Consider the following 18,564-nt stretch of genomic DNA (forward strand, 5'->3'; position numbering starts at 1 on the left):
TGACCTGTCACAGCAACTGTCCATAGAGATTGTGTGGCAAATATCCATAGATATCCATCACTCTTTTGTGTCGCTTGTATCGTTTTCTTCAAGTATTTACATTTTTTTTTTTTTGGACTATTATCTTTGCAGCTGCCCTTTCAAGTAGTTATTCTTGCTAGTAAATCAAACAGTTTAGTTATAACACAGTAACACACAAGCTAATTGGAGCCCGGAACTTTATTAAACTCTATCCAGTCGTCATAGTAATCGGTGTTTTTACATACATCTAGCTTTGGTTAGAGGTTTCAAGTGGAACCTTTAAGAATTGGCTTTAAAAAAAAAATCCGAGAAATGCCAACTATCAAACTTAAGAAAGTTTGGATGACAGGTGCAAGTCCGCTTGTTGCGTCCGGCAACTATTCAAGTAGCAGTCTCAAACTAGGAACCCTCAGGTCTACCAGGAGCATCCTCCTGGTGACCGCGGAGGGTGAGCTCGGGTGCCAGAAGCTCCTTTGGACTGGGACTGCCCAAGTTTTCTGGGCGCGAGACGCAGCAGGGGCTGTGCCTCTCGGCGTGGGCAGACGCAGCGGACTCTTCGTACCTCCCCGGGACGCGCAAACCCGAGGCGCGAAATCAGCCAGTGGGCGCCCGGGAGAGCCAAGCTGTCTAAGCGCAGGCTCGAGGGGCGGCCGGTGGCCCGGGGTGGACGGCCTTCTGCCCGGTGAGGCGGGCGGTGCTGGGCGCCGGCCGAGCCTTCCCGAGGGAGCCCTGCGCGCGGGGCGAGGCGGCGGCGGCGGAGGGCACAGACGCCCGCTCCGGAGCCGGAGCCGGGGCCGAGCGCACCTGGCACCTGCCGCCCCACCTGCGTGCCGAGCGGCCGACCGGCCGACAGACGCCCGGACTCAGCTCGCTCCGTCCGGCTGGCCCGCCGAGCCGCGCCGCGCCGCGGAGAGAGTGGGTGGGCAGGCAGGGGAGGGAAAAGGAAGGAGGGAGGGAGGGAGGGAGAGGGCGACGCGCGTCCCCGAGGCGGGGGCGCGCTCTCGCGCGGGCTGCCGGGATCGCTCGCCGCCGCTGTGGTAATGTCCGCCATGTTGGCCATGGCGCAGGGAGCGGATCGGGCGGGCGAGCGGCGGATCTAGAGTGTGGAAGCGGCCGCGGGCGGCGGGGGGCTGTTTTTGGGCGGGGTGGGCGCCCATGCTGGGGCCGGGGGCACTGCGGAGGAGGAGGAGGAGCGGGCCGGCCGTGCTGCACTGAGGAAGGAGGTGGAGGAGGCGGCGGGAGTGCTCCCCCCCCTCCCCGCCCGCCCCGCCGCCGCCGCCCGGGCTGTTCCTGTAAGGCGGGGAGACAATGAGTAAACTCTCCTTCCGAGCGCGGGCGCTGGACGCCGCCAAACCGCTGCCCATCTACCGCGGCAAGGACATGCCTGATCTCAACGACTGCGTCTCCATCAACCGGGCCGTGCCCCAGATGCCCACCGGGATGGAGAAGGAGGAGGAATCGGTAGGGACTCGAGTGTTTATTACCCCCCCTTCCCTCCTCCCCCCTCCCCTTTGTCAGCCGGGCCTCGCCATTCACAGAGCGCTCTACGCTCGCTGGAGGGCGCCGCTGCCGCTGCGCGCTCCGGACCCTACGCCGGCGGAGTAGCGTAAACCTGTCGGCCGGCGCAGCGCCCGCCCGCTCGCGGCCGCCATGTTGTTGCGTCCCAGTGTTGTGATTAGCTCTCGGCGCCGCTTACGCTGCCGTAAGGGGGCCCTGCCGTAAGCAGCGGCCGGGAATGGCGCAGAGATGCGCCGGCCGCACTTGGCGTACAGCCTCTGTTTACCTTGTAGACATCTTCGCGGGAGCGGGGTTAATTGGTCGAGAAGGGTCCTTTGAGCTAGGCGATCTTTTCGTTAACATTTTTAAAATCCGTGCGTGCATGAAAAACTGCCTTTGAAACGATTTCGGAAAAGTAAAGCTCTTTCAAAACATGCATCTTCCTGCTAGCAGGGTGATGGGTTTGCACTACCCGCCGCAGGAGGTGCTGCGGGAGTAGGCGATGCAACGCTGCGGCCGGGCAGCGACCCCCCCGGCCCGGACTCTGCGTGACCGAGTCCCCTGGACCACTCGCGGGCTTTGCCTGCCCGGCTGGCCCTCCCAGGTTGCGCGGAGTTAGGATGGAGCCGGAATGCTTAAAACTGGCCTCCAGGCCCGCGCTTCTCGTCCAGGAAAGTTGCACGCGAGATGGCTGTTTACAACTTGAGGACTCGGAGCATCCACATTGACAGTTGCATTTTTGACCAGATGTTAAAATTTTGGCAAAATGCTCTTTCCTTCTTCCCAGGGGTTAAGTTATATCCAGGACTGAATTTCTTCTGATTTGACAAGTGTTTACGACTCTGGAGTGTTGTTACTTGTGTGCGAAGTTCATAGTAACTGCACCCTGAAGAATTTCTTCAATGAACCTTCAGTCCCGCCTTATTGTCAACCACGGGTGTGTGTGGATTGGTTCCCTTGCTTCTGTGACTGTCAAAAGAAAGCTGGAGGTTTCTGTGATTGGTTTTCTCTTTTGACTATTAATATTGCAGGAAATGCCTTTAAGCATTTGATTGGCTGCTCGAATTCTGACCTCACTGTGTTGGTGCTTTGACTTAATCACGTTTCTTTTTGGTGTTTGATTGTCTGACTTAACATTTTCAGTAGAATATAAAATAGGACCTTTTCTTAAACCTTCAGAAAATTAAAACCCAGCTTTTATGCCTAAGATTTAGATAGAGCCGAATCGTTTGAGAAGTTTGCTTACGAGGTTGTTGACTTGGTTTTGAGCTACCTTCTGACAGTCTCTTGACAGGTGATCTTGAAACTGTCTTTGCCAGCCACATCTTTCTCTTAGCATTCCTTTTGGACATGTCTCTTTATATCGTTTCCTTCCCTTCCTTATGTTTGCTAATTTTTGCCTAAGGCCTGCCAGTTGAAAAATCAGATGATCAGTTAATCAATCTGTCATTTCTTCATGAATGTTGTATAGTGGTAGTTACTGCTTTTACTATCTCCTGTTTAGATCTAAGATACTGTACTAAGAATTTTATGTAAATATGATATAAATTTCTTTAAATTATTTTGTGAGTTATAAGTTCAGACCTTTTTTATACTCAGGTTTTGTTTTTTGTTTTTTGTTTTTTTAACACATAGCTAAGGCTGAAATACAATTTTTTTGTCCTGCATTAATTAACTATTAAAACTATGGGCCAGTTTCTGTGAGAGAGATCTTCATTCAAGAACATAAATCATATGATTTAACATTCAAACATATATATAATACGCATACATACATGTACCTACATATATCCATGGTCAGTGTTTTTTTTTAAGACAAGAGTCCTGCTTTGTAGCCATACTGGCCTTAGACTCACTGTCATACTGCATCCACTTCCCATGAAATTGTAGCTGTGTCCAGTACACCTTTTATCTTACTTTCAAAGAAAACAGGGGGGCTAGAGAGATGGATCAGAGGGTTAAGAGCACTGACTGCTCTTCCAAAGGTCCTGAGTTCAATTCCCACCAACTACATGGTGGCTCACAACCATCTGTAATGGGATCTGATGCCCTCTTTGGCACGCAGGTGTGCATAAAGATAGAGCACTTATATATATAAAATAAATAAATAAATCAAAGAAAACAGGACTGACTTGCTTTTCCCCCATTACTATCTCTTGATTTCTGTAATTGATATTTTTTGAGTGAACTATATTGAGTCTTAATATCTTTTCAGAATTAACCTAGACACTGATGTTTTCCTGATTTCTGATAGAATATAGACTTTTGTAAATTGATTTTGTAAAAACATAACAAGTGAGATAGTGGGATATTAGTAATTGAGATGCATTGGATATCAAAGTTATGTATAAGTCAATGTGCAGAAGTATTCTTAGTTTTTCAAGAAAATATATATCTTGATTTCATGGAGCCTAAAATGAGTCATTTGAGATAAAGACTATGGACAGTATAGGGAAAGTTAGCAAAAAACTAGGGCCTTAAGGTGACATGGCAGATATCAGAGACTGTCCAAAAAGGTAAAATGCCAGTGTAGCTGCAATGAGAGAAAACTTTCTGATATATAGCGTAGGCTTCCTGCAGAAAGAGAATTTTGGGTTTTCTTTTAAACCTTTACATTGTGTGAACTAGTGCACTCATGCCAGGGTGCTCCTGTGAGGGTAGGGGTAGCTTCATTGTATCAGTTCTTTTTTGTGTTAGTTTGTGTTTTCAGAAGGGTTCTGTAGCCCAGGCTGTCCTGGAGCTTGCTTTGTGGATCAGGCAGGCATTGAATGCACAGAGACTCACCTGCCTCTGCCTCCACCACCTGGCTGCATCACTTCTTTTTCTACCTTTATGTCGGATCTGGGGATCAAGGGCAGGGCACCAAGCTTGTATAGCAAGTGTCTTTACCCAACTGCCATCTTGTTTACCCCAGTTTTGAGCTTTCAAGCTTGGTTGTACATTAGATGTTGATGTAAATATTTGAGTGTAAGGTATTTAAAGCAAGGTCTGTGAGTGTTACATAGACAAAAGGAAGGTACGTTTGATTCCTTATCATTCATTCATAACCTTCTCCTACTGATCCAAACTCCAGGAGGAGATGGTGGTGCTCTATCCTAATTTAATATTTTTTTTAGCTTTTTCTTTTTTGAATATGCAGACTTTTTTTAAACTTTTTTTTTTAACATTTTCTATCTGAGTGCTTCGATCTTCAATTTTGTTTAAAATATAGTAGAAATTCTGTAAATATTTGGTAAGTGATTGAAGAAAAATGGGTTGGAGATTAAGTTGAAGAAACTGAATTCCTTTTGTATATACATTCCTTTTAAATGTAAAGGAATGGTTTATCTGTGGTATAAGTTTATCATTTCTCCAGGCTCTGAAAATGAGGCCCTGCCTTACATTTTACATTTTGTTGGCTTCAAGCAGCAGAAAATGAATCTGGCTACTTTAAGGAGCTCTGAGAATTATCTCAGAGACAAGTCTAGGAACCATGGCAGTTGATAGACCCTTTCGTAGCAAGTGACATCAATATCACTGATAGCTAATTACCTTTAAGAAGTAATGAACAATATTAGCTAAGTGTACATGTTCCTAGCTTAGGCTCCCCCCACCCAAGTCTGTATATAAATGTTTTGCATTCTTATACATGCCAGTATTAATAAGATCCTATCAATTTGTTGGAGGATGAATTGTGTTTATAGAAAAGTTAAATTGGCGTGAAGTAGGCATTCACTAAATATCAGGTTATTTCTATTTTTCAATTGAAATTTTCAATTGCAGTTAGTGTGTGTGTGTGTGTGTGTGTGTGTGTGTATGTGTGCACATGTGTATGCTTATGCATGTAAAATCTGGCATGTGTGGAGGTCAGAGGACAATTTTTGAGACTGTGTGTCTTCTGGGAGTTGAACTCAAGAGCATTAGGTTTAACAGCAAGCACCTTTACCACTTAGCTATTTTACTAGCCCTGCTATTTTTATCACTACTAAATGTCTCTCAGTTTAAAATTTCAGATTCTTGGGATGTGGAGTGTGATTTCTGTGAGACTTGTATGAAGTTTCTGTCTTTAAGCCTAGTAGTTACAGAGGTGGTCTACTCCTGGGCAGGAAGTTGACCAGACAGTTACTGCTTTGTGCATGGAACAGTTAGGTAGATTAATATTTTAAAATCCATGGTTTGAACTGAAGTGAATCCATTTACTTAGTTTTATAAACCATGAATTTGAAAGGGTTTTAATAAGATTAGAATAAAAGAAATTTCCAAATGTGTTTAAAGAAAGCAAATCCTTCATACTTTGCAGAATTGCATTTGTTTCTGTGGCTTCAAAGAACTTGTTAGGCTTCTTGGCCCTTAATTTCCTCGTTTCTGAAATAGAATTAGACTGACCTTTAGATGACTTTTGCCTGCAAAAATAACTTGCATAGTGAGTTTCCATTCTGTCTAACAGTCCAGATGTAACTAGATGAAGAGAACAAATATGGCACTGGGTATTGGGATGCTCCTGTAAAGATTAAACTCTGCAGTTCTCACAGTCATTCTTCGTTTTGACATGGAGTACTTTTATATATGAGAATTGGTTATGTTTATCCTCTGATACCTTTTTGTTCTTATAATGGGATAGAGCAGTCTAGTTTATATTTTGGCTGTTTTGTTAGCTTTGATTTTCTTGCACTACCTTACTGTTATTACTCATTGCTGTTAACTGCTTTAGTCAGCTTTCTTGTGTCTATTGGGTTTGTGTATAAAACTGTATGAGTATAAATGTTGTATATGAGATGTATATGAGAGGAGAGAATGAGTATACATTCTCCCAACTAGACTAATGGGCATAACAATGTGACTTTGTTTAATTTAATACCTAACTCAAGCAGGATATCGAGCAGGAACTTTTTTTTGTTTGTTTTGTTTTGTTTTGTTTTGTTTTTTTTGGAGACAGGGTTTCTCTGTATAGCCCTGGTTGTCCTGGAACTCACTCTGTAGACCAGGCTGGCCTCGAACTCAGAAATTTGCCTGCCTCTGCCTCCCAAGTGCTGGGATTAAAGGTGTGCGCCACCAGGTCTCTTTTTACTTTAAAGGATGGAAGGTTTATAATATAGGCATTAATTGTGCTCACAGCTACTTGGTTAAGTTTAACTGTATGACTGCATGTATCCCTGCATCTTCATGTCAAGTAGAGTGGAAATGAGGAAAGGGTAATGAATGGTAGGGCCAGCAGAGGAGGAATGGCTGATAGGAATATGTCACTAAGGAGACTAATATAGATAACAGAAGGTCTCCTACAATTATTAGACTTTGTCTTAAAGTTAGTCTTTGATTATGTGCCTTGCCTGAACTATATAAATGGAACAAACACAACTCCAAATTTGCTTACCTCACTGTTCAGGACTGTTCTTTGTGGAGTTAGTATTGTGCAAGTAAATGGTAGTCACTTCCAGATTTTCCTCAGCAGCATTTCCTTTAGTTATCTGTTTTCTAGGTCTCCTTTTCCCTTAAGCAAGTATAGTGTTGAAATCAGATGGTTGCATTGTGAGAGTCAGCTTGTCATTTTTACTTGTCAGTGCATTCCTTACCACTGCCCTCCTTGGGCAGAGGGTGTAAAGCTTTTGGTTGACCAAGAGTCTCACAAGTGGTAGTTAGTAGTACTGTTAATTGGACAAAATAACCTTGACCTTTGCCTCTTCCCATGGACAAAGGAAGTGATAACCATCTCAAAAGGTCACTTTTGTTAAGATTTATTTATTTTTATTAAATGTGTATGAGTGCTCCACTTGCATGTATTTAAGTACACTGGGTACGTGCCTTGTGCCCCCAAAGACCAGAAGAGTGTGTCTGATCCTCTGTACCTGGAGTTACACATAGTGGTGACTTGCCATGTGGGTGCTAGAAACACAGCCCCACTCCATCTTAAGAATAGCAGGTGCTCTTAGCTACTGAGCCATCTCATCGGCCTCTCAAAGCATAGTTTTAAAATTAAAGAGCTCATTTTTGGCAAGATTTGAATCTGCCTTATATGCCATTTGATAACAACTATTATTGGGAAACAATTTTCAGTGATACAGAGTAAAGGAATGGGAAGAAGAAAATATGAAGTATCCTCAAAAGTCTTTCATCATTTCCTGTTTTTTCTTTATCTTGCCAGTTGAAAATATTTCTGTTTTCAAAAGCTTTAGTTTCAATGTACTAGCAAGTTAATATGTATTTTCTGTTTTGTGGCTGAATAATTAACAGTCAAATTAACTTAAAAGTTAAAATTACTGGCAAAAAGAACAAAACTTATAGCTACTTTTAAAGCAGTAATTGGGTTTTAAAGTCATAGTTTACTATTATGTTTATTTTTCAGAGCTGATATTTATTTATTTATTTTTAGTTTTTTCTGAAACTGCTGGCAGTTTCAAGAACGGGGTTCTACTCAGCCAGGAGGGAATAAAGGACATGAAATAGAGGGTTTGAAATGCAAAGAGAAAACACGAAGCCAAATTGCATCCCAATCAAGGCTCCACTTTACTGAGAATAAACCAGGGTTTTTATAGTCACAGGAGAAACTGAAAACAAGTCTCTAGATTACACTACAAAGAAAGTTCAGGTGCCAAAGTCCCCAGGTTCAGAAGATCAGGCGGTGGGCGTGCTCAGGCGGCTTCTTCAAAGACAGTCAACAGAGAGCATCTGTCTTAGCTCCCAGGTGTTGGCCCCCAAACAGAGGCTGCCAGGAGTCCGGTGGATGACTGAAGTCAAGAGGAAAGGTAACATTTTTCCAGACAGGGTTTCTCTGTGTAGCCCTGGCTGTCCTGGAACTCACTTTGTAGACCAAGCTGGCCTCGAACTCAGAAATCCGCCTGCCTCTGCCTCCCAAGTGCTGGGATTAAAGGCGTGCTCCACCACCGCCCGGCTTGATTTTTATTTTAAAGATTGGATAAATGCATAGTCGTGAGAGAAAATAAATTTGTGTGATGACAGCCTCTTCAGGAGCTGGTATACAAGAAGAGTGGACAGTCTGCTAAAGCAGTGAGCTTTAGGGTTAGCACATATGGAAAGCAAGGTGATTGTTGAGTGTAGCCATGCCACATGCTTTATTTTTATAATATTTTAGCTGGAACATTATTAGCAATTCAGTCTGTAGTGAACAATAACAGGACTATTGCAGGCAAAATGAGAAATGTTTACATCTGCCCCCTGATTATTAATTTCTGGTAGCATTCCAATTTGGATAATTAGGAAATGATTCTTATCTCAGTTTCCAACTGGAGGTTGTAACACTTGATGTGAGAACCTTTATCTTAGGGATTCTCAGCTTTTTTGGTTTATGGATTCTCTTGGCAGTCTGATAATACTTTAATATGCAAAGTCAGAGAAAGTCCACAGAGGTGGCTCATGCCTTTTAATCTCAGCACTTGGGAGGCAGAGACAGGCGGGTCTCTGAGTTCAAGGCTAGGCTGGTCTCTGAGTTCAAGGCTAGGCTGGTCTAGAGAGTGAGTTCCTGGCCAGAGCTACACAGTGAAACCCTGTGTGAGGAGAAAAAAAATCAGAGAAAAGTTGTATTGGAAAACAGTTAAGATGATATTAACCTTAAAATGGGGTGCAGAGTTGGATCTGATTATGTTAAATTTGAAGTAGTGAGGAATATAAACAATATTTTGACAAGTAACATTGTAACATGACATGAAAAGATTTATGATTTTTGTTAAATATTGCTAGTACTACTTACTATTGACCATATTAGTAAAACCAAAGGAAATGTTAAATTTGCTTGAGGTTAGGGAAATTAAAAGATGACTGTTTTCTCAGCCATCCTGTGGATCCTTCAATTATTTTCTGTGAATATTTTGGGGATCTGTGATTCCTGGGATAAAAAGTTTATGAAAAGATGTCATAAGAAACATTGCTGCTTGCCTGTTATGTCGGAGATATATTGATTGTTACTTTATGATAAAGGACAGTGACTGATTTCCCTAAAGACTGAGAATAGAACTGTTCCTGTATAATACTTGGCAGGTAGGCCATGTGAGATAGCTTATCCACTTAGCAGAACATGTCATAGCTTCCATAATACCCCAGAGTAGTGTAAATGGTTTATTTCAGTAATTCTCAAATGTTAACATGTGTCAGATTATTTGGAAGGTTTATTAAAACATATTTGGGGTTGCAGTCCCAGTGTCTCAATCAGTAGATCTAGTGTGGAGCTTAAGAATTTTTATTTTTAAGATATTTCCAAGTGTATCAGTTACTTTTCTTCCTGTTGTGACAAAATAATTTCAAAAATAACCTATGAAGGGAAGGGTTCATTTTTGATTCATGGTTTAAGAAGAGATGCAGTCCACTCTGGTTGCAGAGACAGCAGACAGCAGGAGTGAGGTGACTGGTTCCATTGTGACTGTAGCCAGGAAGCACAGAGGAGTGCTAATGTTCAAGTGTGGTTCTCCTTTTTCCATGGGATAGTGCAGCCTACATTCAGGGTGGGAACTTCTCTACTCAAACCTTTCTGAAAATGTGTAGACAAACTCATAGGTATGTTTTCTTAGTGATGCTAAATCCAGTCAAGTTGACAATGAAGATTGACTATCAGTGTAAGATCTTGATGCCATTTGTCTAGGGACCCAAATTTGAGATCCAGGATAGTCTGTCCCCTATGCTCTCTTTCCTTCCCTCCCTCCCCTCATTTCTTTTTTCCTTTTTTTTCCTTTTTATTTATGTGCATGTGTCTACGTATGCCATATGTGTAGAGGTGCCCCAAAAGGCCAGAAGATTTATTATATCTCTTGGAGCTGGAATTACAGGCAGTTGTGAGCTACCCAACATGAGTTCTGGAAACCAAACTCAGGGCCTCAGAAAGAGCAGTATGTGGTAACTATTGAGCCATCTTTTCAGCTTGCTTCATTCATATATATGTATATATATGTGTATATGTATAAGTATATATATATATGTGTGTATAATATGTGTGTATGTATATGTGAATATATACACATACACATACATACTGCAGGATATCACTCTATGTTTCTTTATTCTCTATGGTTTCTTTATCAGTGTTTTATGGTTCTTACTGGAGAAGTGCTTTTCTTTCATAACATATTCAGTCCTAGACATTTAGTTTTGCACCCCTAACCCCCTTTGGCAGCTGTTGTAGATGGCACTGGTTTTGTCATTCTAATACTTTAGGAATCGATTGGTTTATTGCTGTGCTATTCATTTTGTTTTGTTGATTTTGTATTCTGCAGTTTTGATACAGTCTAGTTTTTTGGTGGAGTTGGGTTTCCTTGTATATAAGATCCTGCCATCTGCAGAGTGACAGTTTAGATGCTTTTTACTTCTTTTTCTTGTTTGATTAGTCTGAGAAGGACAGCTAGTATTGTGTTGATTAAAGGCAGTGAAAGTGGGGATTTTTGTCTTGTTCTAGAACTTGGTGTGAAAGCATTAAACATTTTTTTATTCCTTCTAGTGATGGAAGTTGGCTTATTTTAGGTGACTGTTATATATTGCTGTCTGTTCCTTTTGTGTAAAAGTATCTTTTATTCTGAGTTGTCAACTCTGAGACTTACTGCTGAATAAACTCAAGTTTCTAGTTCTTTATGAATGCTGGCTGACTGGTTCAATTCAGCTGTTCTGTCTCAAACTCCTCTCCAAGCTGACTGACTTAAACTGGCTTCTTTCGACTTCTGACTGAATTGCTCTGCTTGGTCTCACATTAACTCTAGCAATCTGTTCTCTTCTCTGGCTCCTTCTCATTCTCTGGCTCCTTCTGTTTTCCCCTTTGTCAGCTTGTTCTCTCTGCATCCTGTCTGTAAAACTGTCACAGTAAAAAACTGAACTCTGTGAACTGAAATGCCACCAACTGAACTACCATACTCAACTCCATTGCACTGCCACTCTACTGACTCTGTGTGTACCATCTCGCCTTCACCTAAGCTTTTCTATACCTGGAACTTGCTCTGTATAAGTCTGGCCATGAACTTAGAGATATGCTTACCTTGTTTCCTGGGATTAAAAATTCATCTGTATTCTAGCTAGAGTAGCCATATTGCTGGATTAAAATTCCTCTATACTCTTGAGTTTTCTTAAATGTCCTGTTCTGTTGAATTGATCATATGTTTTTTTTTTATAACCTTTATTTTGTTTATGATGGCATATCACTTTTATTAACTTCCACATTGTGTTCTATAGGTGTGGAGTTTTCCACTTTTGGATTTCCAGATTAGGTTTGTGCATCCTGTAACTACTTCTCTATCATAACAATATTAAATATGTGAAAAGATGCCAGAAAAGTATGGGAATGAAACAAAGTTCCCTAAATCTCAGCTACCTTCAGAAGTTCATGGTTGGCTTTTGAGGTGAATGTATTGCTTGCTGTTTTTGCCTTTTTTTCTGTATCCTTTAGTAATACCCAATTAAAAACCAAGATGCCACATCTGAGAAGATGCCAGACAGAGGGCATAGCCACCATGTAGGAGCTGGGAGATTGCAGCCCAAGAGGGTTCACTGACTGGGTTCAGGGCAACAAAGATGGAATGTAGAATTGAGTGTAATAACTTGGGAATATTGAAGGGAGGTGGATTAGCTACGTGGAGGTTAGGAAGTGGCTTAGCCATTGAGCTGTTTTAGGCATATCAAAATATAAAGGTTGTGCATATGTCATTTGGGAATCTAGAACATTAGGGTGGGTAGTGAGGAACATGTCACTGACTCAGTCAACCAAGTATTTAATTGGGTACTACTACAGTATCCTATATATGAATATAAGAGAGGGGAACAGGCACTTACTGTTTTGGTTTTTACCTATTTCTGTTAGATTGAAAATTTGAAAAATGAATCTCTTTGGTTGAGTCTGTGTGGTCTTGCCACTGAAGCCTAGGACATAGATAATGTAGAAACAAGACAGCTTGTAGTTGGATCATTGCTCTAACCTGAGCTTAGGATGAACAGTGGTATTCAAAAACAAAGGAACTAAAATAAAATGTTCATGTTCATTATGAACTCATGTTCATTAAATTCTTATGGCTCGTGGCACTGGCGTAGCTAGGTGGTGGTTTAAAGATGACTCTGCTATTAATCAGTTATATTTTGACAAAATATTGACATGCAGTCAGTAAGTTGAGTTCTTAATAAAAATATTTGTTATGTAATTGAAATTAAAAGATCTCTCCCTTTGGTTATTAATTACTTTAATCTTTATTATGGAATTTCAATGGTTTCTTCTAGTATGTGCTATTATGTGTTTGTACTGTCAAACTCAAGGTTTTGTTTATGCTAGATAGACCTAGTTCTTACCACTGAGTCACATCCCAAGCTCCTAAAAGTTATAACAAGCTTCCCTTATCCAAAGGGATATTCAATTGTTCAAAGAAAAAATAGTTATCTTTTCTCCAAAGTTTCTTAGGTATTGGGGCCTTTTGAAGTTTTGAAATAGGGTTTTGTGCTGCCTATGTATCAGCCTCCTGCAGTTGGGGTTAGAGTTGTATACCAGCACTTCTCTCTCACACCTAACTTCTAACTTTGTCTTTGGCTCCATTGAGTGGAATGTTTACTGCCTTATTTGTTAATTGTTTTATAATTTCATCATTATGTTCTGTCAGTTATTTCATCTCTTACATAGTTATTCACTGTTGCTTCTTTTACTGCTCTGCTTTCTTAGAGATTTCCTAAGGTGCCATTGCATTTTTTTCATGTGAACTTTATAATTATTTTGCCAAAAATCCAGAAAATAATGCTGGTATCTTTGTTAGGATTCACCATACATTGGTAAATCAACTTATAGAGAATTGATACATTTATGGATTCTCATTTGCTGAAGTCTGTTTATCTTTGAAGTATGCTTTTCTTAATGATTTTTTTTTGTTAAGCTTATTTATAGGAATTTTATTTGGTTTTTATTGTAAATGCCATCTCAATATTCCCTTCTGTTGTCACTGTGTTTTCAAAAGCTATTGATTTTTTAAATTTTACTTTCAAAAATGTTTATGTTGATTATATATATACATATGAGTACCTGCATATGTATGTGCACCCTATGTAGGCCTAGTGCCCTTAGAAACTAGAAAGGGCATTCCCTGGAATGACAGTTATAGACAATCATGAGCCACCTGATGTAGGTGTTCTAAACCAGCCCTAAGGTTCTCTGCAGGAGTAACAAGTGCTCTTAACCACTGATCCATCTCTTTAGCCCACGCTATTGATTTCTATATGTTAGTTTTATACTCTACAACATTACTTAATTATGTAATTGTGCTAGGTGCACGGATTCCCTTGAGTTGTTGAGTTAGATCTCTGCCTATTAATAGAGATAGTTTACCTATGCTTCTCAAACACTAGGCTTCAAATAGTGTTTTCTTTTAATTCTCCACAAAAGATCTTGGACATCTTCTTGACCAAATATGGCCACCCCAAAGCTTCTGTAATTCATCTTTCTAAGTTACTGAGAGATAGAATATGATTGGCTAGTTCAGGTTACGTATCTAGTCTGGTTCAGTTAACTGTGACTTTGGGTATCATGAGGTGATTGATTAATCAGCTTGGTTGATGGCTATTCAGTCTGTGGGAGAGAACAGGAATTTAAAGAATGGGACAAATACCTGTAAAGATGTCTACTGCAGTTTTATATTTTATAATACAAATTTCATAGCTGTAGATATTAATTACAGTTTGACTGTCCAGATTGTGGTTTCTCTTCTGTAAATGGCATCAGACACCTAGATCATCACTGTCTGTTTTGCTCTACAATACATTTGTTTAGTGGTAACTTAGAAATAAAATTCTAAATGACCCTCAGAGTCAACTACCTACAATTCTCAACCCCTTTAAAAGACAAAGTTCTTACATTATGTATACTTGACACACTGTACATATTATGTTATGTAATTGGATAGTGTTGGTGTTTGTGTACATCTGCAAAACCATTTCCACAGTCAGGATAATGGACATAAGTGTTCTGCACTCTACTACCTTGGGTTTTAAATAAGCAATAGACTTCCTGTAATTGGAGATTAATGATAATGCTTTCTAGAGTTTTGTATAAATTGAACATATATACTTTTAACCCTTTCTAGCTTATTGTTACTCAGAATTTAATTATTTTTAAGATCTATACATAATCATTTATCAGTAGTTCATCCCTTGATGGGTGTGGCCATACAAACCTATAATACCAATACTCAGGAGACAGAGGCAGGAAGATCACCACAAATTTGTAGTTACAGACCTGCCAATGATACATCATGAGACAACTGTTTTTAAAAAGTCTTCTCACTTCTGAAAGGAGGCTTCATCCTGTTTTATTGCTGAGTAGTATCCCTTTCATAGCTGTTGTGTAGTAACTATTTACCCACTAGATGACATTTGGCTGTTAACAAAGTTACTGTGAGAATAATGACTTTTAGTAACTAAGTGTCTATAGTGAAATGGCTTCAGGGAATGGTAGTTTTATATAAGTGTGGACTTTGTGAGACGTGCTGTCAAGCTGTTTTCCATAGAGGGTCTACCATAACAATACCTTTTTAGATGTTTATGTCATTGAAAAGCTTGTTATACAAAAGTTTGAGATGGTGATTTGGTCTTACCTGGGAGAATATTTAAAATGTTAAACACCAGGACCCATCCTAAAGTTAGAGAATCAAAATGTGAACTTTTAAATGTAATTATTGTTGTTGTTGTTATTATTTATTTATTTATTTTTTTAAGATTCCCTAGGTAGTTTCAGTGCTCTTTAGGATTTGAAAATCTTTGGGGAACAGAACTTTTCATGTTTGTTTGGTTGGTTAGTTTTTGGTTTGTTTGTTTCTGCTATAGAACACGTGAAGGCTTTTACACATTTTGGTCAAAATGCGGATAGTTGTCAAATACTTGTTAGTTAAAAAATATGGCATAATATTGATAATGGAGAATATTGTAGTTAAGGTTAATTGTCAACTGGACAGGATCTCAGATCACTGGCAGACTAGTTTCTGGGCATTCCAGGGAGTACTAACCTCCTATGGGAGTTGGGGATAGAGGGTAGGGGTGATATTAAGACATACAAGCTATTTGTTTTCAAACCACCACGCCTGATGAGTTGGCAGGGCGCTAGCTGTACCTTATGTTCTTTGTCTTTTTTTTTTTTTTTTTATAGTCAATGAGTCTTAGTTACAATCCTATTGCTGTAAAGAGACACCATGAGCAAGGCAACTTAGAATAGTTACAAGTCTAATTGGAGGCTCATTTAAGGTTTCAGAGGGTTATTCTGTTTCCATCATGTTGGGAAGCATAGTGGCAGGCAGGCATGGTACTGGAGCAGTGCAGTAGCTGAGAGCTTACATCTGCTCCACAATTATCTGGCAGAGAAAGATTGAGCAAGACTGAGCTTATTGTGGGCTTTTGAAACCTCAAAACCCACCACCAGTGAAACAACTCCAACAATGCCATACCTTTCCTAAACAATCTACCAACTGTGAACTAAATATTCAAATATTTGAGCCCATGGTGGCCATTCTTACTCAAATTACCACACAGTAATACAGTTCTTGGATATTTGTATGTGCATGTGTTGTGTGTGTATGTGTGTTGGGAGGTGGGGGGAGGTTGTGGTAGGTATCTGTAAGTGCCTGAACCTTTGTGGAAGCCAGAGAAAGATGTCAGGTATCCCCACTAGAACCCCTCCAGGTGTCTCTGGTTATGGAGCTCCCTATATTTTCGTTAGGTTAGTAGGGATGATCCTTCTGTCTCCATCTCTTTACCTCTCTCAAGCAAGTTAGTTATAGGCACACATGACCACAACCAGCTTTTGTGTAGGATACTAAGGGTCCAAATTCATGTCTTAACGCTTGTTGATTCTTGGTTGTTTTAAAATGTAGTTCTTGAAATACTGTATGAGGTTATCAACCTTTTATTATAAGAATGAAAGGTAATTTGAGAAATAAGGATAAATAAAAAATTAACTGTCAGTAAGTCATTTTTTACAACTAAATGTCAGTAACTTTCTTGCCTACTATGAATCTTCTGCTCATTTCTCTGTTGAGTAAATGATTATAGACTAAATGCCATAGATGTTTGTGTTACCTTCCTAAGGTAGAGTTGATGTTGAAGATTATGTTCTTAACTAGCATTAGCAACTACATGATTCAAAACAAAGGTTTCAGAAACCTAGCAGTTCCTGAATAAAGGGCAGATATTTGTTACTTTATCAAGTGGAGCAAGTTAATGTTAAAGTAACTTATGAGTTTTTCAGACATTGATGTGTAAGTCAAGTAGTAAAGCTTATGACATTTCCATACAGTTGAGATGGCTTCCAGCTTTCCATCTGTGCCTATAATGTAACACTAAATTAAAGTCTCTTACTCCACCTGGCCTTCATATACCTCCCAAGTAATTATAATAAAAAGAGAAATGTGGATGTGTCAGTTCCGAGTCACTTAAATCCACCTCAGCTGGTTTTCAGGACAGAAACAATCTCTACCTTGTTTTTCAATCTGAAAGGAACTTATTGCAAATGGACACTTAATTTGTTTGGTAAACATCCTTAAATGTGCATTAATAGAAAGAACAGGAAGTTTAATAATGTACCTTTATTTCAAGCTAAAACTCATCTTTTTTTCCTTCTTCCCTCCCTCCCTCCTTCCCTTCTCTCTCTCTCTCTCTCTCTCTCTCTCTCTCTTTCTCTCTCTCTCTTTCTTTCTTTCTTTTTTCCCATTTTTGTTTTTGTTTTTTTGAGAAAGGGTTTCTCTGTGTAGCCCTGCCTGGCTGTCCCAGAACTCACTTTATAGACCAGACTGGTCTTGAATTCAGAGACCCACCTGCCATTGCCTCCTGAGTGCTGAGATAAAGGGTGTGCATCACTACAAAGGTGGCAAAATTAATGAAATGTGTATGATGTGTATGTTTAAAAATACCAGAGAGGTGGATATTCTTCAGATATGTCTCATTCTTTTGAAGAACATTTTTGTTTGTTTTTTGTAATTTTAGGACAGGGTTTCTCAGTGTATCCTTGCCTGTCCTGGAACTCGATTTTCCAACCATGTTGGCCTTATAGAGCTCTTCCTGCCTCTCTCTGCTTTCTGAGTTTTGGGATTGCAGGTGTGTGGTGTCATTACTTCCTGGCATGAAGAGTGTTTCTTAATAAATGTTAATTTTAATAATTTTATTTCTTTCACTGCATAGCTATACCTTTGTCAAGTAAAAAAAAAATATGTGACTAGAAAAGTAAGAGAGGTAGAAAAATACAAGACCAAATATTTTGAAGTATTGGTTGCATCAAATTACTGCCAAATTGCTTTAAGTTTTCAGATGTTTACTCTAAAATTTTGTGATTATAGAGGACCACAGTCTATGAGCTGCACTGCCTTAAGCAGGTGCTTCTTAAACAGGTGATTCTCAGAGTGTTGTATTCAACCCCCAACATCGTTATCTTGTGAGAACTTGTTAGGGATACGCATTGTCTAACTCCATCCCAGATTTGCTGAATTAGAGACTTGAAAGTTTGTATTAGAGAGACTGAAGTTCGTAATAGAGTATTGAAATACGATTTGTCAGATCATCTTGATGCTTACAAATGTTTGAGAGCTGGGATTGGATTTTCTCCATTTCAAAATACTGATTATCCAGGACGTGCTTAGTCAGAACTGGAAATCACTCTTATTAAGTCTGAATTCTTTAAATGACGTTTGTAAATACAAAACTTAAAGATTGGGTTTGATATGACATTTTAATATGGTACACACCATGCATGCACAAAAACATTGGAGATTAAACTATGCTAGGTTAGTGTTTTACCACTGGGCTACAACAGATTCTTAGATAGATAATAATATGTGTGATTAGAATTCAAGATTATACTGTTGAAACATGTGCTAAGTGAGAAGGAAGATTCAAGCTGGCTGTGGTGGTATATGTATGCCCTTAATCCCAGCACTTGGGAGGCAGAGGCAGGTGTATCTCTGTGACTTTGAGGACAGCCAGAGCTACAATAGTGACAATTTGTCTCCAAACAAACATAGAAAAGAATTAAGAAAGAAAAGGTAATGGGGCAGTGGTGGCGCAGGCCTTTAATCCCAGCACTTGGGAGGCAGAGGCAGGTGGATTTCTGAATTTGAGGCCAGCCTGGTCTAC

The 18,564-nt window shown here is 40.0% G+C and overlaps 1 protein-coding gene across 2 annotated transcripts in view; it reads left to right on the forward strand.

The window, feature by feature from the left end:
• The first annotated feature begins 1,020 nt into the window (after nucleotides 1-1,020).
• Nucleotides 1,021-18,564, forward strand: part of Epc2 (enhancer of polycomb homolog 2) — a 95,496-nt gene continuing 77,952 nt past the window's right edge. Inside the window, exon 1 of one of the 2 annotated variants that reach the window (XM_031370182.1) lies at nucleotides 1,021-1,482. In XM_031370182.1, coding sequence (XP_031226042.1) covers nucleotides 1,330-1,482 — 153 coding nt within the window. In that variant the 5' untranslated portion in view covers nucleotides 1,021-1,329. The remainder of the gene's footprint in view (nucleotides 1,483-18,564) is intronic. The other variant, XM_031370183.1, reaches the window with a different exon arrangement.

This window comes from Mastomys coucha, unplaced genomic scaffold, assembly GCF_008632895.1.
Source record: "Mastomys coucha isolate ucsf_1 unplaced genomic scaffold, UCSF_Mcou_1 pScaffold15, whole genome shotgun sequence".
NCBI classification, from domain to species: Eukaryota; Metazoa; Chordata; class Mammalia; order Rodentia; family Muridae; genus Mastomys; species Mastomys coucha.